The 23,616-nt window shown below is 41.6% G+C and overlaps 1 protein-coding gene and 1 long non-coding RNA gene across 2 annotated transcripts in view; both read right to left on the bottom strand.

Moving 5' to 3' along the window:
• ctnnb1 (catenin (cadherin-associated protein), beta 1) lies at positions 1 to 16,223 on the bottom strand. Its single transcript, XM_049583524.1, has 17 exons — positions 16,062 to 16,223; positions 8,916 to 8,966; positions 7,541 to 7,765; positions 7,161 to 7,414; positions 6,833 to 7,071; positions 6,234 to 6,435; positions 5,967 to 6,111; positions 5,635 to 5,738; positions 5,343 to 5,477; positions 4,827 to 5,030; positions 4,067 to 4,225; positions 3,665 to 3,784; positions 3,194 to 3,344; positions 2,489 to 2,610; positions 2,257 to 2,317; positions 1,132 to 1,382; positions 1 to 794 (listed from the first exon to the last, which is right to left on the bottom strand). Exons 2-16 carry the CDS (start codon positions 8,926 to 8,928, stop codon positions 1,168 to 1,170), a joined length of 2,349 nt encoding a protein of 782 aa, XP_049439481.1. The 5' UTR covers positions 8,929 to 8,966; positions 16,062 to 16,223; the 3' UTR covers positions 1 to 794; positions 1,132 to 1,167.
• A 3,006-nt stretch (positions 16,224 to 19,229) lies between these two features.
• The window catches only part of LOC125893060 (uncharacterized), a 43,047-nt gene continuing 38,660 nt past the window's right edge, over positions 19,230 to 23,616 (bottom strand). Inside the window, exon 4 of the long non-coding RNA XR_007449833.1 lies at positions 19,230 to 19,687. This is a non-coding gene — a long non-coding RNA (uncharacterized LOC125893060). The remainder of the gene's footprint in view (positions 19,688 to 23,616) is intronic.

The following is a 23,616-nucleotide window of genomic DNA, read 5'->3' as shown; positions in this document are numbered from 1 at the left end:
TGAAATGACAGTCCATTTTATTGTTTCAGAACACAGCAGGCTACAGCAACCAGCTCCTCCCACTACCCCACCCCTTAGTAACAGCAGACCAATAAGAGCCCTCCTCCACCCCTGTCCTTCCACAGCCACACCCATCCAGCTAGGTCAGCTACACCCCCTTTGGAACAGCAGAGACACATCAGTGTCCACCTTTAAAGCAAGAAAATAGCTTGATATTTGGACCATGATTTCCAATTCATGTTTTTTATACAAAAGCTACACAATGTTACACTTGATCATCAGAATACAATTCAACTGATTAACTTTAGTGTTTGGACACCATTTAAAATGTGATCAGATTCTTTACTTGGATGGAGCATTACCACTAAAAAACTCAACACTACCAGAGACTTAAAATACAAGGGACTGCAAAAACAAGAGATGAATATCATAATTGAGAATAATGAAAAAAGCAAGCTAGAATCAGTTTGTACCATTACAGACTTGAGGAAAAAAAAGAATAAAAAAGTAAAACAACCAAATGAAGTAAAAATGAAAAACAAAGTACATAAAAAGGGTTTTTTCAAAAATCAACTGTTGAGATCAAAATCCGTGTCATGTCAGGATTGAAGTCAGCCCTCCGTCAGGCTGAGACCAGAACAGAACCGCACTTAAATCTAGTTTGTCCCAATGGAGTTCCCATAGACAGGAAACTCTGCTTGCTGTTGTTGAGTCTTCTTCAGGCACTTTCTGAAACCCCGCCTCCTCCATATGGGCGAATCACGATGCAGGTTCATCCAGATCACATGATACAGCTGCGAAGGGAGAAGAGAAGGAGAGTGAAAAAAAGACGGGAGGAATGAGGGGGAAAAACAGGAGGTGAGAGGAAGGAGACAGGGCACAGGCGTTGGTTGAGACCACACACAAAGATCTTGCACGGAGCAACATCACACACACCACATCACACGACTTTGCAATTAGGAGCAGTCTGAACATGCAGCAGCCTCAGTGAGTGAATCCACTCTCCTCTCCCCCCTCAGCCATTTTAGTCAGACAGAAAAACTCCCCACTGTGCTTCTACTTTTAGATCTCACCCCAAAATGCCTCTCATTCATTTCTGCTAACACAAGGCTGCAGTGAGGATATTCTTACCTAGTAGAAAGTGTAGTGTAATGTTGGTCTTGGTATTTACAGGTCGGTATCAAACCAGGCCAGTTGGTTGGAGTCGCCAGGTGGCAGGCCCTCTATCAGTTCTTGGGCGTGTCCCAGGTCAGGCAGCCCCTCTACAGGAGGGTAGTCCTGGCCAGGGTGGTGGCCCCCGCCCAGATCATGGTCCATCATGGGCTCCATACCCATTGTATCCCCTCCGTAACCTCCCGAATGGAAGGAACGGTAGCTTGGGTCTGGGGGAGGAGGAAGTGGGTGGAGGGGAGGCAGGGGAAGCAGAGCAGTTGTTAGAAGCATGTTAACAAACCAAGCGGTCACACAGTAGTATGATCATTCAAACGTAACACTACACAGCAACACGGCACACGGTCCATCCTCCAGCAGACAAAATGCAGCTGAACTCGTGGCTCAGTTCAATGTGTTGAGTTTGGTCCCACCAACAGATATCCATCTGCAGTGGCCAGTGTCATCCAATGTATCTACCAACTTAAAGTCTTTGTTTTCATGTGGCTGGGCCAGAGCCAGTTAGAGCAGTTAGTGCTGGAGGACTGGAGAGCAGTGCAAATTAAAAATAAACATCCAACCCTCGCCTCTTGGCCTATTGATCAGACCAAGGTCCTGGGACACTGGAAACATTTAGATGGCCAACTGTGACAATAAGTAAAAGCAGCAGTATCGTATTTCTAAGAGCCATCCCTCTTATCCTGACCAACATCAGGGATAAAATCAATCTCCATCCTTAGCTTGAAAGGGTTATTGTCCTTCATCAGTGTCAAGTTGCCTGTGTATCATGACCTTTAACAGCCAATCCTGTCAGCAGCAGTAATAACGCTGGACAGAAGGAGCTCAGTCGTTGGACTGTAACAATATTTAGTTGTTTATCGACTCAAGAGAGACAGAGGCGGTCCGTGGGTTTAGAGAAACTAACAGAACAGGAAGGACACAATCACTCAGAACAGAGAAGGTGACGTGTAATTAAAAAAAAAAAAAAAAATCAGCTCAAATTGTTTTTCTTGCAGCTTAACTGCTCTGGTGTTTGTAACCTCCCTGTCCCCTCCTGTGTTTGTCCTGGGAGCTTCCCAGCCTGCTTGAGGTTAAGAGGTGACTTACCTTCCTGTCTGTAGCCCAGAGGCTCTCCCTGAGCTCCGATGTCCAAACCCAGGTCTCCGGTCTGCAGAGCAACAGAGAGAGACAAGGATGAGCAGGGGTCAGCACTTTCAATAACACCACAGTTAGTTAATTTTTATTTTCAAGTTATCTTTGTTGCACAAGCGTCTCTGTGTTTGGTGTACGAATACACTGATAAGCGATTTAAAAATAGCTGATTTTGAGTGCTTCGTACCTCGTTCCAGGCCATTGGTTCTGTCCTGAAGAGCGAGCTGGTGAGTTCTACAGAGAGCCGTTTCTTGTAGTCCTGGGGTTTGTCCTCTGACATACGGAACAAAACTGCTGCAGCGTAGGTGGCTGAGGGAACATGGAGGGGTGAAAGGTCAGTCAAAAAGCACCTTACTACGAATAAAGCAGTGCTGCAGCAGAGAAGAGACAACCAAAAGTCCAGGTATATCCCCGATTACAGTTACAACAGAAATGTTGTTTCAATTCACATCACTAAATGGAAAACAGTTATTGTGAAGTGCCTGTGCTTTGTTGAATACTCAATTGTGATTGGTCTTTGAATGGTCTGTTATTTTTGAATAGCAGCCTATTGCTATGGATGCAGTTCTCATAGAAGCAAAAAAATTAATCTTTAATGATCATTTTTTGACAAATTATTTATTTCTTTAATAAACCGCTGCGTAGTAAGCAAGATACTGTTCAGGGAGCAGATCATCATTGTAAAATGAACTCCTCCAGGGTGATACAAGACCCCTCCACTTTGTGCCAGTGTCCTGCATCACCCTGTCGGGGTCCATTCTGCAGTAATGACCCACCTGCTGTACATCATCCCGTACATAATCACTCATTTCTCAGTTTGACTAGACCTTCTGAACATCTGCATCGCTTAAGAGTAGCCATTATGTAAATGAGCATGTTTTTGTGAACATACCAACTCCTTCGTTGCGGCTGTGCAATAGCTCTGTGAGTGGAGCGGTGGCTCCCTCGGCCTCGATGGCCTCAGCAGCCTCTTTATCCTGGGCAAGCTCACACAGGACGCCTGCTGCTACACGCTGGATGTTCTCTATGGGAGAATACAACAGCTGCACACACAAACACAGAGACAGAGACAGAGAGATTAATTGATTCTCAGTTTCCAGAGTACTCATACATGATCTGAAAAGACGCAACAGCAGAGATTCATGTTGTGTCAGGAAAAACACAACAGGTGGTGCAATAAATGTAACCTTTCAGAGCCACAGGGCCAACCATGGCAATTAAGGGTTTTTTTTTTTGTTTGTTTCAAAATTACTGACATTTGTAATATCTGTGGTCCCTATGTGAACCAAAATGACACCTAAAACCATTTAGCCAACATGACATCACAAGAACAGAGCACACGTGAGATGATTTTTTCTTTTACCTGTACAAAGAGTGGAATGGTGTTGAGTCCTCTGATGACTATTCTGTTGTGGACGTCTCTGGCCAGGATGTGAAGTGCTCCTGTGCAGCCCTCCACAATCTCCTCCATACGAACTCCCTCCTAATGACACAAACACTTAATTAGTCAAGTAACAACTGAAGGAGCCATTCAGGACTCTCCACAGATAATCAGGTCGTGGTGGGAAGTCACAAAAAACAACTGAATTTGACATCAGTTTGACATGCTTTAAATTTTGTGGGTACTGTGTGAGTGCTCAGTGGAAAGAACGCATGGCACCACTGAGCTGCGTGTCCCTTGAGTTATGTTGTGTTAGTGTTTGCTGTGAAGGTGTGAGTTCACAGAAGTGTGTGTGTGTGTGTGTGTGTGTGTGTCTGCTCTCACCACAAACTGCTGCTGCGTGCCTCCCATGCTTGTGCGTCTCTGTGTGTCTTGGTGTGCTCTGACCAGCAGCTGAACCAGTCTGGGGATAGCTCCCTGCTCCCTCAGAGGAGAGTGGTTTGCAGGGCACAGAGCCAGGTTACGGATGAGACCAACTGTAGCCTGACAGACAGACAAACATATTTACATGTCAGCTTCGGGTAGCCATTAGTCACATCTGATAAAGAATCACAGCCAAAAGTTGTTTTCGGCAACATATTGTATGCACAACATATTTTAAAAATGCATTGTTTGTATACATCTTTTAATTTGAAAAGTAATTCCTTGGGATAGTCTCCAAGTGGTTTGTGTTTGTAATCTGGGACTAGGTTTTGTCTCAATCTAGATGAGTTCAAAGCTGTACAAAAGTTTTCTGTGTCCATCAAAACAAATGCGCTATAATATACTGTAGGCCAAGACTGGTCTGTCTGGTGTTATGCTGCTTCTACACTGGATTGGGCCTAAAAAGAAGCAAGATTTGCAGATGTGCTTGTGTTTCATGCAGCCTCCAGCAGTATCACACTGCATTCTCAATGCACAACAAAACAGTCCTGAGAGACCCAAAGCTGCCAAAATGGATTAATAGCCAGCGTTCCACAGAAGTACTACTGTGCCAGGTTTGGCCCATTATTTTAGATTCGAGGCGTGGTCAAGTGCAAAGTGATTTTCACTGGGAACACCATTATAACAACAGACACAAGTAGCTGACAGTATGATTGTATACCTTAATGAGTGGCCAGTGTGATGGTGGATGCAGTAATTTGACAACCACGGGCAGGCCATAGTGCAGTCTGACAGCATTCTGTGCCATCTCGGCGTCCTGGTGTCGAGACGTGAGGTGACGCAGGGCACAAATTGCTGGTTCTGTGATGTCTTCTCTGTCTCCAGCCCGAAGCACTGTGCGAACTAACGCTTCAATACCTCCAACCTACGGAGAACAGATGAATAGATTAATCAGAGATTCACATTTGCTGTGTGGATAATATTAAAGCATAAGCATGAGTGAGGAAAAAATCTTAAAGTATGGATTCACACAGGACACAAAATGCTAGTAAAAATCATAAAGATGATTATTTGAAAACAGTCACTAAGCGTATTTAACTGTATACTCACCACTGACGAAGACCCAAGTAGTATCGAACGTCATTATTAAACTTTTGTTGTAGTAGTAGTAGTAGTAGTAGTAGTAGTAGTAGTAGTAGGACTAACTCAGCAGGCTTTACTTTTTCTTCATACTCACCTGGCAAACCATCATCTTGTTCTTGTAGTTGTTACAGGTCAGGTTAGACAGGATGCCAGCAGCGCAGGTCACCACATTAATGTCGTCACTTCCGAGCAGCTGGACCAGAGTTCCTAGGAGACCCTCCATTCCCTCCTAGAAAAAAAAAAAAATTGTGAAGTTAGCATTAAAAAGGACAGATGGGTAGAGAGAGATTTAAACAATAAAATCCTTTAATGTCTTCCTTCTGAGAATTGTTTTTTTAAAGAAAAGAAAATATTTTAATTTTGGTACAAGGTGCGGTTCTCATCACCTGTTTGGTGGCAGCATCTGATAAGTTCCTGAGAGTCCAGAGACAGTTCTGGACCAGTCTCTGGCTGGGGTCTGTCAGGTGGAGTCCCAGAGCCTGCATACCTCCTAGACAGAGGGACAAAGATGGAAAAAAGTGTCATCTGCACCTGTGAAAACTCACAGTATATTTAAAATCACTAAATTATCCCTGTTATTTGACTGCACTGTTTCCATCGCAGTGTTTGCTGTTATAAATGCATTTCAAATAAGCTCAAAGAACCTCACCTATGAACACACAGTATATGTATAATGATACTAAAGCTCATATTACAAACACTTTAATGTCAGACATACCAGCTTCTACAATGGCAGGCTTGTTACTGGAGCAGACAGACAGGACTTTGAGAACACGGCTTGTGGTCCACAACAGCTTCTCGTAGGTATAAGTCCTCATGATGTTGACCAGGGCCTGGGGGCCACCACTGGCCAAGATTATCAACTACACATGAAGAGACAGTACAATGAGGTTAGGGGTTTTAATGTCATGATGGCCACTATGACCTGAGGAGCACCATAACAGACCAATTTACCACACACTCCTCCCTTCCACTAGACCCTCACCTTGCTTTCCTGGTTTCCATAGGCCAGTATCTGGAGACAGTCAGTGGTGATGGCCAAGAACTTGACATTGGTCTTGTTGAGTAGAGCAACCATTTTCTGTAGACCTCCGGCTAAACGGACAGCCATCTTGGCTCCTTCCTGGTGCAGGAGGAGGTTGTGAAGGGTGGTGATGGCGTAGAACAGGACAGAGTCCACTGGTGACCTGCAGAACAAACAGAGGCTTCTTAGTTTACTGCCCCACTGGAAATTAACCACAACTAGAGATGCACTGAGATTTCTCCAAAGGTCCTTCCTCTCCACATCCTCTGCCTTTGATGAGTTAACAGCCAGTTACAATCCTTCGTGTCTGTCTTATCATAACTACAAATCCACTGTGTCAAAAAAATAGCTATTTACCAATAAGCAAACAAAATTATGCTTATGTTGTTGAAAAACTCTGGATAACAGCCCAAACAGCACAATGTTACTGACCAGAGACAGTGTAAACATCCCACCACATCATTTAGTGCCTTCCTGTACTGGTGAGCTGCATTACATCAAATAAATGGAAACCCAAGAAAAACACAAATCAAGTATCACCCCATCTTTCTTTCACATACCCAAGCATTTTAACTAGAGCTGGTATTCCTCCAGACTTGAAAATAGCCAGCAGACCCTCTCTGTGATGGGACAGGTTGTGGAGTGTTCCTGCAGTGCAGCGAGCTGTCTCCACATCGTTTGTGTTCTGCATGGTCCTGACAATAGCAGACACCATCTGAGGAGAGCGCATGATGGCGTGGCGAGAGGCTTCTTTCTTTGAAAGCTGGTGGACCATCACTGCTGCTTTATTTACTACAACCTGGAGTAGAGACACACACATTAGGGAATGACTAATGAAAACAAATAAATCATAAACAATCTGGAGCCACAGTTTCCTTTGGTATCTACCTGGTCCTCATCATTGAGTAGTTTGGTGAGTTCTGGTATGGCTCTGGTTGCCAGCTCAGCATCATCTTGGTAGTTGATCAGATTGACCACAGCATGTTTGAGCATTTGTGAGGGCTCTGCCAGCCTCTGAACATTGGTGGGGTTTGCTGCATCATACTGTGTGGAGGGGATCTGCATGCCCTCCTCAAGAGTCTCTGGGAACATTGCTGCACGCACCCGCTGGGCACGCGTCATGGCATACTGACCATCTATGTCTAGGAGACAGAAAAACAGTTGTTTTGTTATATTAGGATTCAAGCTGCTGTTTGGCTCATTCATGTTTAAGTGCAGTAAACAAATCTTCCCCAAAAGACCAACAAGTTGTCAGCATTATGACCTACCTTGTACTTGTTCCTGGGCGAAGTTCTGGTTGAAGCCCTGCTCCCACTCATACATGACCTGGTTGTCGACATCATCTTCCTCAGGGTTGCCCTTCCCACTGAGAGAGGGAGCCGTTGTGGTGGCCCCTGAATGGATGCCTGAATCCAGGTAAGACTGTTGCTGCCAGTGACTGACCGCCGCCTTACGGTCTGGCTCCATGGCCATGTCGAGCTCCATCAGATCAGCTGGAAGGAGACAAGGAATTAGAAAATATAAATCAACTAAAGGACAAAACATTTAGAAAGGTCAGCCTAACCAACTTAGCAGTAGTCAAGAACAAAAGAAAAAGAAATCAACATTTGCAATTTAGTGATCGACATGAGATTCTTGCATACTTTTTGTCAAAGGAAATGCAGCAAAACCAATTTGGTCAGCATCGTCATTTCTCAGAATTGTTGAGTTTAAAGCATCTAAACAATAGCTACACAATTATTGCCAAGAAGTATAATCCTACTCGAATGCACTAACACTTCGCACATATTATGAGGCTTTAGATTAGATTTATTATCAGCCTCCTCTCTGTGTTTCCTTTTTAAGGAGTTACTGCTGTCAATGGTTGTTATTTTGTTTTTTCAGGATTATTAAGGCCGACTTCTATGCGGGATTAACCCCTATTTCTAATATTGTTGTGATGTATTTGTTGTTATATGGATTGACTGATTTATTGATGTGTTGACCACACCCATGGGTATTGCCCACTAATTTTATGAATGTGACGAGCTGAAATGTCTCAACACAAGTGACCTGATGACGAGCCAGTAGGCTCGAAACGTTGTCCTTTTATACTATGATGATAGAATAAAGTATATATATATTTTTTTTATTGGGAGCAGCTACAGTGTTGCAAGTCTTCTTTCTTCCTGATCACGTCTTTACGACTCGGCACCTGGTAATACGGATGTGTGTGTGTCTACCTCTCCTTAATACAAGAAGTATAATTGCAATCAGTAATTCAGTTTCAGAATCCTAATTGAAGTTTATAGTCATTGCAATAAATGGATTTGTAACCTGCTTCCCATGCTCTTATTTTCCTACAGCTTTATATTCTAATGATGCATGATTTACCACTAAAGGTCTCTTCAAGCATTAAGTTTGATTTTACTTGTGCTCCTAGTTTCAGATTGAAATCAATAACTAATTCACTTTGCTCTAATGAGAACATATATCTGCACCAGGAGAAGAGTCAGTTTTGAAATGCAGCAAAGCCTAACACACTAGCCAATGCATGTGTATGTAAGTAAGAGATGGAGAGAGACAGACAAGTGATGAAACAGAAGCTGAAGAGAGTGAGGAGGTGAAAGAGTTTGAGTGCGTGTCTGAAAACTATTAACTCACCCTGGGAAGCCATGTTCCTTTCTCAAACCGCGGCCGACACAGCTTCCTGATCTGGAACAGGGAAAAAAAGCAGTCAGTCAAACTGCCTCAGTGGCATCTCGCCTTCCATCATTCCTGCCCTCTGACCCTGCTCACTGCCAGCTGTCTTTCCTTACAGTCAAACGTAAGCCATTTGACTTTAACAGAAAGATCACAGCAGAGGTAACTGTGGCCCGTTAGAAATAAATGGCAGTGTTGGTTCACAAACAGTCCAGACAAGCGACTTTCCAGTGCTTTCTTTCCTTTCCTGCCACCTCCCTTTCTTGGATTTCCTCTGCTGTTAAAGCCAGACATGCAAACAACAGCAGCTCACACACAAAGCCACCATTAAATGTAGCAGCTAGCAACTATTTAGGTGAGGAAGGATGGGGGAAGTGGAGCACTGGGTGGGGAGAAAAGAGGCAGGAGGGGGGAGGAGGGCATATGCATTCTTGCGCTGGCTTTGAAGCTGAAACCACACTCTGCAGAAAAGTAAACACTGGCAATGGCAGGAGAGAGGGAGAGCGAGCGAGAGGGGGATTAATTCACAAAAAAAAAGGAAAATTGAAACAGAGGTACTTCCAATTCATACTCAAAGATAAATGTTATGACAGTAATGCACAAAAACAGGAAATGGGAAAACTGCAGAAGAAAATCCAGGCTAAAATGAGACACAGAAACAGGGGTGTATATCCATACAATCAGAAATCCTTTTGTCAAGTCCTTTCAAAAGTACAGCTGCAGTTATTCCAAGATGAATCCTACAGGAAAATAAAGACCAAATCCTTTTCAATCATGGCATACCAGTCTGGACATGCTTTAAAACTTAACAGGCACACTGGAGGAAAATCAGGGTACTGCAACAAAAAAGGTACACACTCATACCTTACAAGAGAAAAGCAGAGGTGACTAACAATGAGACAGACTCTCCTGCCGCTAACTAACCAAGTTAAACCCGCAAACCTACGTACATTAAGTCTGTTCCACATAATCTATAATCCACACAAAAATATATAAGACCACACATTGTTAAAAAGAACACCAAGAGCCTTCATTTGACACGGATACTGTTGTGCTCACATTTTTTTAGCACCGTCCATTGAGGAAACACATTAAAACTGTAGTTTAACACTACACATGGATTAAAGTACAAACAAGTTTATACACTGTATATATACACATTTCTGTAACATACAGGAAGCATAAACTGCTCTAACATGAGCATGATGTTCTTGCCCTACAAAGCAACTGCAGTATTAGAGGCTAAGAAATTTTCAGACTATGTTCAGACCAAAGACTTGAAGCCACTCCAACCTTGTGTCTGCAACTAACGTTATTAATGAACTAATAAAAAAATCGACCCGTCTCTTACAAAAAAAGGGCTATTTAGAGCACTGTCATTGGTCCCTGTGGAAAGTTAATGTGTTAGATTAAAATTCTGAGTGGCCCCTTCTTGCCGCAAGGCTTGATGCAACAGGTGTGTGACTGTGTGCTGTTGTGAGGTCAGATGTAGTGACAGCAGCGATTCTGATGTCTGTGTCTTAAAGAAAGGAAAAAAATGGCAATGAAACAGAGATGCAAACTGAATTTTTAAGAAAAGGACATTATATATATGATTTTGGAGGCTGTAATAGAAAACACAATACACCACCTCTACCAACTTAATAGCCCATAAGCTTTGAAACGAGTTTCTGTGCAGGAAACACAGGGTTCTACCAGGAAGTCATTAAGGCAGCAAGAGACTGTGAATCAACATTAGCCAATAATGTTAAAAGTAATGATATCTGGGTGTCAGCCCCTAAAATTTTAGCTTTTCTTTCCAGAGGCAAAAGCTCGGTTTGGTTTTACATACTGACAGGAAATGCAACATCACTACCTTGAATCTCAGAGGTCCCGATTCAGAGATATCAACCTTGGCTGCTGGCTGTCAACAGGCTGAATATTATGTGATGTGATCACTTTGATAGGTACTTTACAGACTAATCCATCTCATCTCCTGAGCACAAAAACACAGTCCACTATCTTTTCACATATCAAAATGAGACTCAGTGCTGTCTTTTTGTTCCCCCTCTAAACCTTTTCGACCCTAGGATAAAAGACACACAGTGTGGCTTGCAGAGTGCATTTAGCTGACAACAGCTTAGAGTTTGCTTAACTATGACTGATCCTGTGGTCAACCTGTTGAATTAGAAAACTCACCACTGACGTTTAAGATGTGACGGCCTTTTTAAGGAGTGCAATTTTTTAATTTTGGCAACCACTTACTAAAAAAACATCCTTCCAGATTTGTAATTGTTGGAGTGTCCAGTAAGGTTTCAATACACTCTGTTCAAGGAGCTTATGCTAAAAAACGTTGAACAAACAACAGATATTTAAGCTCACCATTGCAGTTGCTCACTTTGTTCTGCAAGCTTAATAGCTTTGACTTGGGGCTTTAAATATCCTGCCTGCAATACACTCTAAGTTGACCTAAAAAGAATATCGTTAAGTTTGAAAGAGCAAAAAGAGAAGACTAAATGGCCTACAAACAGAAGTGGACATACAGAAAAACACAGCAGCCAGACATGCAGTGGGTTAAAAAAAAAAAAAAATCAGTCTGGCATTGGTGCCAGTGAATGTGTAGGAGTTTGTGAAGTTAAAAGGCTGCCAATATGTAAATACACTCAAGGATAACTAAACTACTGCCCTGAATTACTTCCCTCCCCTCACACCCACACCACCCGAGCTCAGCTGTGTCATTAAAACACAATCTTGAGTCAGGCTCCAAGATTGCTGCTTCTAACCACAAATGCACCAACTCAAATTCACTGTTCACACACCATCCTCCCAAGCTTTGCAGGCATGCCCTCATATAACCTAGCCCTGCCCTAATGGAAGCCATATGTCCCATACAAGGCTGCATACAAATCAAACATACAATCAAAGCACACAGTGGAACCATTTATTATTCACACTGGTGGAAAATGTGGGTCTTTACATCTGGCTTCAGAAACTGAGCCAATGATAGTTTTTTTGATGGGCAAACAAGCAAAGTCTGGTCTCCAATTGGGACACACAAATGGCAGCCTTACCCTAAAGTCAGACTCTGACCATTAACACAAACAAAAAAATCATTACAGTAAGAGTTCCTTGATATCAGGCTAGCAGCCTGGCCGCAAAAATCTGAGCAAGAGGTTTCTTTGAAGCCAGATGTGAAATCCAACATGTAGAGTTGTGCCTGGTCCAGATAAAAGCCATACAATTGAAACCAGATGACTAATGAGTGACACACCAGTTACAAGAATCAGAAGGCTGTCTAATGCAGTATGTGGGATGAAAAGAGGCAAGCACATGTAGCTATGATCGGATGGGTCCATCAAACAGGTATTTTATCTCTTTATCCACATAAATGTAAATGGCAAGTAATGTGCATGCACTCAGGGACACACACACACACACACACACACACACACACACACACACAAAGCCCTATGAAGTGAAGTGTAATCACAGTACTTCTGTCCCAGGTCAACACTCAAATGACAGGCTTAGTGTTCCAGCACAGAACTGGACGGCCAGGAATAGTGTATTTCGGTCTGTTTCACTGCCCTGAGTATAGTCATGAAAAACATGGCATTCGTATAGGGAACCGGAGTTCATTAATGTGTGAATGACAAAAATAAAGCAACAGAAGATAAAGGCGAAACAACACAGCCATTTCTGTATATCTGGTTCTTACGCCCCCTACAAAACAGAAAAGGTTACCAATGCAGTCCATTTTTCTGGCTCTATTCAGAGCATAGGGAATACAACTCCTAACATTCATAGACAGAGCTAGATGAAGGGCAGCTAGGACCTTGATAGTGACACAAAGAAAGAAAATTATAAATATATTAATAACAAAAACATGCTTCTAACCAGTAATAAATGTCCTGCGAGTGGCCTGATTTGTCTGACATACAGGGCAGGAAGTAGAAAACATTGAACCATCAGGATTTCTCCATATGTATATCTTGCTACATTGCACGGAGGGCAATTCAATCAGGATTAGGCACAACGCCAGATGACTGACAACTATCAGGAGATAACATTCCAACCCCCACGAACAAAATAAGACGTGACCAGTGGGTTATTACAGGTCCATGGTGACACCTACACAATCTAATATGCCCAAGTTTAACCAAATGTCTTAAGACATCATAAGCTAGCTAAGCAAGCGTGAAAGAAGTCTGTAAGCTATGTGGGAAATCTTGCATTTCTAAACAGATTCAAGCTGATAAAAATCTTAATAGCAAATGCAGTAACACGAAGGAAAAAAATCCCCAGTCACATTGCTCAATAAACAAATTTAAAGCAGCCAAGCAAATCTAAACTCTCCAATCCTACCTCCTCTCAAAGAAAAGAAAAAATAGCCAGTCTGTCAGCAAATTTGAGCCACAGTGTGGCACAAAGTCAAGATGAGGTGAGCCTCAAGGTTTACCTTGCGTAAAGATGACAGTATTACATTAAAATTACAAAAAATAAATCAGTTTGTGAAACACACATCCTCTAAATTGCATTTCACTCATCTGGCCTGCAGACATGCATGGCTTAATTTTACAGTCTCTTCCTAGCATACTGTGGCATTTAAATAACTTATACAAAATTAATTTGTCAGAGGGAATACACTCTGCTTGGGTTAAAGAAAAAATGTATTTCTTGAGAACAGGACTTCAAAGAGCCAAATCCATCTAAACTCCTGCACAGACCATTTCCTCACAAATGGAAAAAAAAACACCAAGCTCAGTACATCCATATGAGTTAATGACCCAAACAAGCTGTATGATAGGCTCAAGCAGAGAGACAGGAGCTGCCACAGGCATCAGTGTTAGCCATGTAATGTGCAGGGTCAGCAGCACTCACTGCTGGCTGCCAACAATACAATGAGCTCAATGCCTGCAGCCGCTGCAGTGTTTGGTCTGGGTTTTTAACTGCAAAATGATGGATGTCCATGGAGAAACAGGAGCTCCATGATGATGACTTTTCCCTTATTCTACCGAATAATTGTCAGTCTATTTAAAAGGGATAAAATGAGATCAAATAGGTTAAGAGAAGTAGAAAAACGCATACAAATTCAAAGTCAAAGCTTGGAATAATTTATCACCAATAGATGTTAAACTGAGCCTTTATTTATACAAAGTTATTCATTGTTTTTTGACACAGGTGATTTTTATCAGATATATATTTCTGATGAAATCATAATGAACAGCAATACTGTCACACAAGTTTACACATTTCAAAATCTACCTAGATCTGCAAGTTGTGTAAAAATTACCATGTAAATGCAGACACGCAGGTGGGTTATTGGAAAGAGAAATATTACAGTATTAGGTAATGGCAACACCACTGGAAAGGTTCTTGGTAGCAGTTTTCTTACAAGTGGATTACCTCAAAACAAACCACTACAGGTCTGAGATGTAGCTCAGATGTAGCTCACACCTACGCTTCCGTTCAAAAAATGTAAATGCGAGATTTTGTTGACGAGATTGTCTGTTTTTTCTTCCATTGTGTAATCTGATCGGGGATTTCACTCAGGCACCACAGACAGACAAACAAAATGAATGAATTTGAACCCATTTTTAAACAAACCAAACGCCAAAGACAATGCGTTGATTTCTGGGGCATGAAAACACCAGAGACTGGTGGTTTTAGTTTAGTAATGTGCAAAACTCGACTCTGATCTTGTGATCTTATTATTTAAAATAAACCGATTTAGTTGCAGAGCTTCCGTGACTAATAAATTGAAGCCGCTAGATGAGACGTAAACACCCTCCACCCAGTTTATTCACTCAATCTTCTTCTTACCAATAAACGAAGACATAGTCAACTGCGTGCAAAAAAATCTCACCACCACTACAACTTCGTCTTGTGCCACTAAAGCGCACACACACAACAGTTTTTTTCAGCTGAAGCCATCACACCGCTTGTTTTCAGTATCGGCAGGATGGCGAAGAGCAGCGAGGTATCCAACTTACCCCGTGGTGACCCGCATGTCTCTCTCCAGCAGCCACACACACACACACACACACATCTGGCAGTGCAAAGGGACCAGGCGGAATAGTAAACACCCAATATAACATTTAATAAAAACAGATCAACACTTACTAACCGTCCAAATAATAGTGTGCGGTACCCCTCTCCCTCACAGCTGCTGGTGCCCCTGACTTTCCAACACCACTGACTCAAATTTCACACTCTGGCTCCTCCTCGTCTTCCTCCCAAAGCACAACGGCTGGGAGGAATTTGTCGGTCTTTGTTTAAAAGGACTAGAGAAAAACACACTCTCGCGGGCTTCTGACCTAAAATAAACTTAAATATAAACCATTAATTTTTGTTTAGAGCGACTCTGCTAGCAGCGAGCTCCATTTAACATTAAAGTTTCTAATGGTGTTCAGTTTTACGAACTTCCAGCTAAACTTTCGGCGAATTGTTCGCGTTAACCTCCTTCACCAGTTTCCCGTGACTTGGCTAACGTTAATTAACGGCCGCTAACTTAAGTTTTAAACATGTAAAACTAAACACATGGCCACGGTACACCGAGCTTCACACGCGCTTATCTTCACCCCACATTAAGTGTCTGTTCAGCTAAACCAGCTGCAAAAACAGCCGACAGAAAGGCGAAACTCAAGTCGAGCAAACATGAGTCAGAATAGTGGAATGTGGCCAGCAGCATAAGTGGGCTAATAGTAGTTTAGCTAACTAACCTTAGCCATCGTTCGCTAACGTTAACTACTCAAAAAAAGCGAGGGCACAACATCGGCGTTTACTCCCAAATCCCGAATAACGTTTCCGAATAAACTAGAAGGCGATGAAATCCATCGGACACATCTACCTAATTGTTAACTATTGCCTTACCAGACATCGACCCCGTGCTAACGTTACCATAAAGTCAGTGATTATCATCTGTAAAATAGGTACGTCCCCATTAGGCGGTGGCTGGCATATCCCAAATATCTGCCGTGAATTCAGCTGGCTCGCTAGCTGCGGCAGCAGCATCCCGGCCGGCCCGTACACAACAACCGTCTCCATTCCTGCTGGCATTCAGGGAGAGCCCGACAGGAAAAGAGGGAGAAACTGAGTGGAGCCGATAGTTTGAATGTTGGAGCCTACCCTTGTCAACACAGCAAGTCCGTCCACTCGGATCCCGGGGAGTAAAAACCACTCAGAAAGGGAAAAAGTCAAGGAAAATGTGAAGGCGAGCGTCAGCGGGGAGCCCTCGTCCACTCCCTCCGCAGTCAGTCAATAATGACTTGGCCGGAACAGCAGAGACTGGAAAATGTAAGATGGCGGCGGGTCTATATAGACCGGAGAACACCTCCAGTGGTTACATATCCTGCCGTGCGTTCGAATAAAATAGAAACAAAAACCTGATACATCTTTTATTCATATCACATTTACGTGTCCCCGCGTAGATTTACCCACCATAATAACTACATGCGTTGGTTGGGATTTTTAAATCGATCTAATGAAGTAAAGCAAGGTAAAATCAGTGTCCACAGCGTGAGTATGGATACACAATTGAATCAAGTTCCGGCAGACTACAAAAAGGAAATCCGATTCCTTTCCCCAAGTTAAACCTCTTGGACTGTGAAAAAAGCTGATGATTTCCCTCACCTATGCATGGTGAGACAGTGAGAGTTTCACCGCAAGCAGCATCACTCCTATCACCAGAAGTCCCCTGACTCAAACAGAACAAACAAACAACACTGCTGATTTTAAAACAGGTTAAACTATTCCACAATAGGCTATGAGTTATACACACAAAATAGAAAGTCATTTCAAAGACACAAAACCTGGGTTTCATTTATTACACATACATTAATTTGATAATCAAATAGGTGATGCCAAGGGTCAAATTATGTTAAATCAGACACAATAATAAACACTGCAGACAATAAAAACTCAACAACGATAGGTTGTTTCATTACACTATTACAAACAATGGTATCAAGAGCTAACCCTTATGCTGATGTCAATTTAAATTGTTATTGTATTGCTTCCTAAAGTGTACCATTAGGCCTACAGGCAAAGAAAAATTCACTGAGCAGGTTGGAGCACGTACCTTGTGTAAGTGATGCATTTGTGAGCAGTTGTCAGTGATTCCTGGGAACTTGTTGATTACTGACTTAGACTCAGTTGTGTTTGTGAGTCAGATCAAATCTCACATTCTCAGGAAATATCTCACAGAGATGATTAATCACTACTGTTGCCATATTTTGAGTGAGAGAAAATCTGAGTTCAGGCAGTTGCATTATAGACTTAATTGATCAAACAATGCATGCATTGCTAAAAGGATTATTTCTTCAAAATACAGTAGTGTTAGATTAACCATTTTTCTTGACTTAATTAAAAAGCAGATTCATTCATTAAAATTATTAGTGATCTATGGGCATCACTGAGGTCCTTCAAGTGAATAGTGTGATCTCCGCTTTATTCTGAGATCACAGAGTTGTGGCTATTAATTTTCAGATGACTTTCTGTTTGGCTCAATTATGAGTAAGTTACTGGATAGGCCACATAGGAAATTTAAATATGCATTACAGGTCCTCTCGTCAGTGTTTGGTCCCTTAATCTCTGTGTTATGAAAGGTGGAGAGCAGACAATGCTACCTTTATACTGTCCCTTCATTCTACAGCTATCAATGTCACGGGAAGACAAAGGTAAAATCCTCCCTTGCCATCTGCCTACAGGCTATTTCATTACCGTTATTTACAGTATGTGGGAGGAACAGGTTACTGAAAGCCAAACTCTAATTCAAAACAGTCAATGCAGCAGTCCCTGGATGGGATATACGGGAATTATATCAACACAGCCAGAATACACAATATGTGACACATCACCAGGAATGAGTCCACCCTGTGTCATTAGATTGCAACATGGAGAAATTACAGTAACTGAGAGTGATTGATTTGATTTTGAATGGCTTTCAAACCACAGTGGGAATTACTGCTGTCAGTCACTTGGATATATAGCCATGATTTGTGAAATCAAATGGCTGCGTTCATGCAGTCATGTGATTTCACAGGAGCATGCTGATACAACCAAACAGGTACAAATTCATGGCACAGCGAGTGACTTCAAGAAAACAGGATGACATAATACTCTGGGATGCAGATACTTTGATTATATTCCAATACAAGTATCAGTGGAGGAGCAGTAGTTTGTTGGTCTGCATTTCAAATATGGCTGTAGAAATCTGAGTTGAATAAGACACAGACTATTCCCCTCTCAATACTAAAGACTGCCCTTGAAGCAATTCAGCCTCAAACTTTTCCAATACACAGTCTTAACACCAAACACTTGCTGTGGTGGTGGGTGCAAAAAAAAATATGATTATAAAACTGTATGTCTGAATAGAGATACATTTCTTCATAAAAGTGGCTATGTGTGAAATACTGCTTACCCAAATGTCTAAAAATCAGAAGAGCATTTATTTGAGTAGAAGAGCATGTTTCATTTCTATCGACTGTATTCATATTGGTTTTCCCAACTGTGATAAACCATCATAAATCAGAATGCAGATGTCTTTTACTCCACTTTTACAGGCCTTTCAAACATAAATTTCTCTGTGATACATTTATTTATAACTCAAACTGTATGTATGTTATTTCTGTCACACAATGTCTGTACTTGTAGCAAAAGCCCCATGAATAAATCATGTTGAAATATGTCCCTTTAAACAAAGACAGTGGCGGATTGAAAGTGTTTCCAGACATGATGCAACACTGCAGTTACAGAATTGGACTTTAGTTACAATAAAGTTTTAGTGAGGACTAGTTTTGTGACCATCTGTGACCACTGGCCCTGGATTAAGAGCACAGGGTCATAAATCTGATTTAATGCCTGTGAAAATCCTCCTGAAGTCTAATCTGTTAAATTGTGCTGTTAAATTTGGACCCATCGATCACTGCTCCTGTCACACTGAACTTGCTTATATTTCTACACTCAGCCCAATATAACAAACAGTTTGTAACAAGTGAGGGAAGAGATGGCAGGATGCAGCTCTAAATCTGCGTACCTGATATGAACAGGAAGGGAGTATGTTTAAAAAGGTCACTTCTTACCTGAGCAGGACTTTAGGTGATCGCATGGATTGCGCAAAACTCACAAAATGCTTTGGGGTTTTTTGTTCGTAGAGGAGTAGTTAGACATCAAGTGAAAAGGGGGATGTGCAGAAACCACAACACCACTGTATATTCATTTGTATTTTATTTATAACAAAAATAATGAAGTAGATTTGTGGAAAAACACAGACAACACTGTCTTCTTTGGCACTAGTGGAGCATAATGTTATGAATTTAATCATTTCTCAGGGTTTGGATTATGTCTCAGGAAGGATGTGTATACACATTATATTTTCATCTTTTCATAAGGAGTCAGTTTAAATAAATTTACAAGTATGTGATGTTTAACCCAATGTGGGTCAGACTCAATCCTCTCTATCCTGGTTTATCACAAGAGACCTCTCAGCTCTAGGACACGTGAGGTTAAACATCCAGTTTTGTTTGATCCTGGGGAGATCCTGCCAAAGATTAATCCATAATGCCTGTGAAATGGCCCTTCATCCAACAGGCTGTGCTGAAATAACACAGACTGTTCTGTTCCCAAACACGTTGTGGCTCTCCAGTGACCCAGTGTTGCACCACTTCAGGGAGCCCACACAGCACTTGTTCCTCCAGCTGGATCCGTGTTCCATCGTGGCAGCAATGAGGCGTTCACTGGACGAGTATTTACACCTGCAATTTATTGATAAACACAGATTGGTATGAACATCAACGCAGCGTGTTTTAGAAAAAGCATACTGGAATTGTAGTGACAAATTTGTTTGCATGTAAATAAATGTGGTTCATAAAAATCCTGTAAAATATTAAACTTTATTTACAATATAATGCGAAAAACATCTACACTAAGTAGTCACTACATGTGTCAAATGCTAGCTTGCATTGAAGGACATGTTATAATCGATTTCTAGATGTATTTAATATAGTGACTCAATATTTGGCTCCTATCCAACATCAAAGTAATCAGCTAAACCTGTTCAAGATGAGGCTTCATCTTTTATAATTTATCTATGGAGCTGGTCTAAGAATATTCTTATTTTAAACACTATCAGGGTTTTAATATTGACTGAATAAATGGTCCAACACAGTGTTTTCCATGTGTGTCTTACAGTTTTAAAAAAGAAACGTGCAAAAGCAGATTAAAAAATTAGAATACAGACCAGCACACACAACACACATGCATGCTTGCACCTCACACACACACAAGCACACACCTTGACAGAACCAACAATTACACTGACTCGTGCGCTCATCCAGCTTAACACATGCTTGCGAGGAACCTGCATGCATTTGTATGTGCCGTCTGCTCTCACTCGACAGAGGACGAGCCCATGATAACACAGTACCCCGGATAACAGGAATGACACACAATCACGTAAAAACAGGTAGGTTTCGCTCTCCCTGGGGGTTAATATTCACAAGGGAAGCACAGGTCACATTCAAGCTCTGCTCTTATTGGCTAAAGACAGCTTGGTGTGTTTACATACGCATGTGTGTATGTGTACATAATCTTATGTCTGTGTATAGGCTTGTATTGACTTTTACTTTATGTGAAAATACAGTGTGTGTGTGTGTGTGTGTGTGTGTGTGTGTGTGTGCACTCATGTTTCTATCTTTGAATGTGTTTCCTTTAAAACTATGGATGTGTGCGCTCTGTGTACAAAGAGTAGGGAAAGGATATAGCAGTGTATGTGTGCCCAAATGTGGGTATTTACTGTATATATATACTGTATGTGTGCCTGGGTACCTTTATATAATGCAAATGATACCTCTAATAGAACTTCCTATGATCATGTTATTATGCAGAGGTATATGTATTTGGTGTTGCACAGCTAATGCTGAGGAACAGAGACTGCAGTACAAATCCCCAAATCCCAAGAGAGCGAAACGCCACACACACATACACTAGGCCAAGGCCTGAGGGGTGTGGTTCCTTTCTCTGACTGTGAAAGAAAGGGGCAGGACAGAGCTATAGATAGGGGCAGACAAAACAAACACCCCCCCACACACAGGGACACACGCACACGGCAACAACAGCGCAGCTCAGGGAAGCGCTGAAGACAGGGCCACATGGAAGCAATGTTTGTTTTGGACTCACTCTCATGTAGAGGGTTGTGACTTATGGCCTTCTTGCAAAATGGGTCTCACACAGCAGGGCAAAACAAACATTATTTCTTTTCAAGAAGCTGTTGAGCTGTGGATGTCTCAATCTGAACTCATTTCTCAGGATAAAATATCCAGTTTGGTTATGAATGTAATATTAGATTTCACTGATTTTGACTGGGAAAACAAGAGAAATGAGGCCTAGTGTATTCCATGTACAATGTAAATGAATTATCCACAAAAATATGGATTAAATCAACTATGAAGCAACACTACATCTCCATATCTTCTAGTTTATTTAGTTTGCCATACTGCATGTTTCAGCGCACTGTGAATTTCTTTTACACACGACATGCAAACATTGCATCATCTAAACATCACCTTATTCACCACAGAACATACAGTGGTGAAATTGTTATGATTTTTTCGGACGGCAAAAACATGAGCAGTTATCAACCAGACAGTTACTTTAATCAAAACTCCCTGCTAACCTGTTAGGTGTCACTTTTCAAAGTTGCTCGGTTGTAATCCAGTGTGCTGAGAGGAGGACGAGGAGGATACAGAAATCACATCCTAGAAGAAGGTGAGAGGACACTGCAGGAACCAGATATTTGACTCAGACTACAATGGGATTACGAGGATTGGGCAGTATAAGCCGATATAGGAAACAATGTGAAGGAGACACTTGACAATATTGGCAGAGCTGACATAAAAAAATTGAGTGGTGCTATAATGCAATATAGGAAGCCATGTGGAGGAGAGATTCTTTTGTCGTCTAAAAACTGCTGAAAGGAAAGTGAACAGAAAGGATGCTGTGGTGCTGAACTAATACAGGAGCCTCATTTCCACAGCAGAGCCAAGTGGGATTTAGAGTTGACCACACCAGACATCAAAAGCACCACTTGCTCATTTAAAACAACAGCCCGGATGACATTTCACCTGCCTGCCATGAATCCTGTATTAGTACAACGGCAGCCAAGGCTCAGTCCCTGCATCTATACTGCATTAGTGGTTGCCATGGTAAAAGTCCTCCATCCCGCATCCATCCTGTGCAGACAGAGAGGCAGCACTCATACCGATTTCTGCTAGAGGAAATTGAGGGTCTGAGAGTCTGAAACAGCTGAAACCCAATGACAGCTTTTCACAGTTACACAGTGCAGCTGTGTGACGTGTTAGCATTGAGAGCTACCTGTAAAATCATGCTGAGACTTCTTGCATTGTATCCATCACTCCGTTACTGCACAGCAACAACATGACTACTGGCACAGCGAGCCTATGGACAGGGGAGGCCACAGATTGTGCTCACCGCTGTTTTAAAGATAATTTATATGCCACTTTTTTTCTGTTTTATTAAATACAAGAGCGGCGGAGGGAGAGGGAGGCCATGCCCTGGATTTCAATCAACATGACACTGTGAATATGCAGCTGGTTCACTAAGCTACCACACTGCTCCCTGATATTTCATTACATCTCATGATGTCATGTTCAAAATTAAACTCCACATGCAGGGATACTGGAGCTGAAGGGTTTAAAGCTTCTAAAAGTCGTTTATCAGCTGGATTATCGTCAACAGCTGCTCATTAAAGCCAGTCACATCTGGATTTATATGCCATTTGTGTCACATACGCAGCACGTCCCAAACTACTGTCATTATTACGGTCATATCATTACAAACTAAGGAATAATTTTTAACAAGCCAAAAGAGTGTATATGTTAGTTTGATGGGGAATAACAGGGGACGTGCAATTTCAAATAGTGCAGTGATTTCCACTCAGGGTGCAGCAGATGTGGTTTAGTTTGACAGAGAGAACATAAATCCTGCTATAATAAAATGATGCCAGCCAGTACTGCACATACAGCAGCTGTTCCATGTCTGATAGGAGCGGAAAAGTGGGAAATAAACAATATTTATTAACTAAACAATAATCATTAACTGTCTTTTTTATTGCATTAAAGAAAACAATCGCTGGTTAATATTATTTGGCCACTTTAATCTGACAATTCAAGCAATAACATATCATTAAAACACTGACAATAAAATAAAAAATACTGAGATTAGAAATTCCCTTACAACATAAAAATAAATGGAAATGTTACATATACAGGAAACTGAGGCAGGCAGGTACTATGTTATTTAAATTGTAAAACTAAATCCTGTGAAAGTCTGTATGTAAAAACATTGTTTCAAAAGATGACAGTGACACTGGCAGCCTGTGAGATGACGAGAGTGCTTCCTGAGAGCATTGATTACATTCAGATTAATTTAATAAATGACTGAGCGTATATTTCCACTCATTCAATAATCATAATTTGGTTAGCCTCAACAATTTCAAGCAACAAAACTGACATAAACAGCTGTATCGCATTTATCTCAAATCATCTTTCTGCAGCATAAAACAACATCCTGCACGGCTGGCTCCAGCTCACCTTCAGTTTAATCAATTTAGGAAGCCACTTTTCCTCCAAACATTCCAATATTCAGAAGGACAAGGTTGTTATAG

This window comes from Epinephelus fuscoguttatus, linkage group LG8 (genome assembly GCF_011397635.1).
Source record: "Epinephelus fuscoguttatus linkage group LG8, E.fuscoguttatus.final_Chr_v1".
Lineage (NCBI taxonomy): Eukaryota > Metazoa > Chordata > Actinopteri > Perciformes > Serranidae > Epinephelus > Epinephelus fuscoguttatus.
This window is presented reverse-complemented; position numbering and strand designations above follow the sequence as displayed.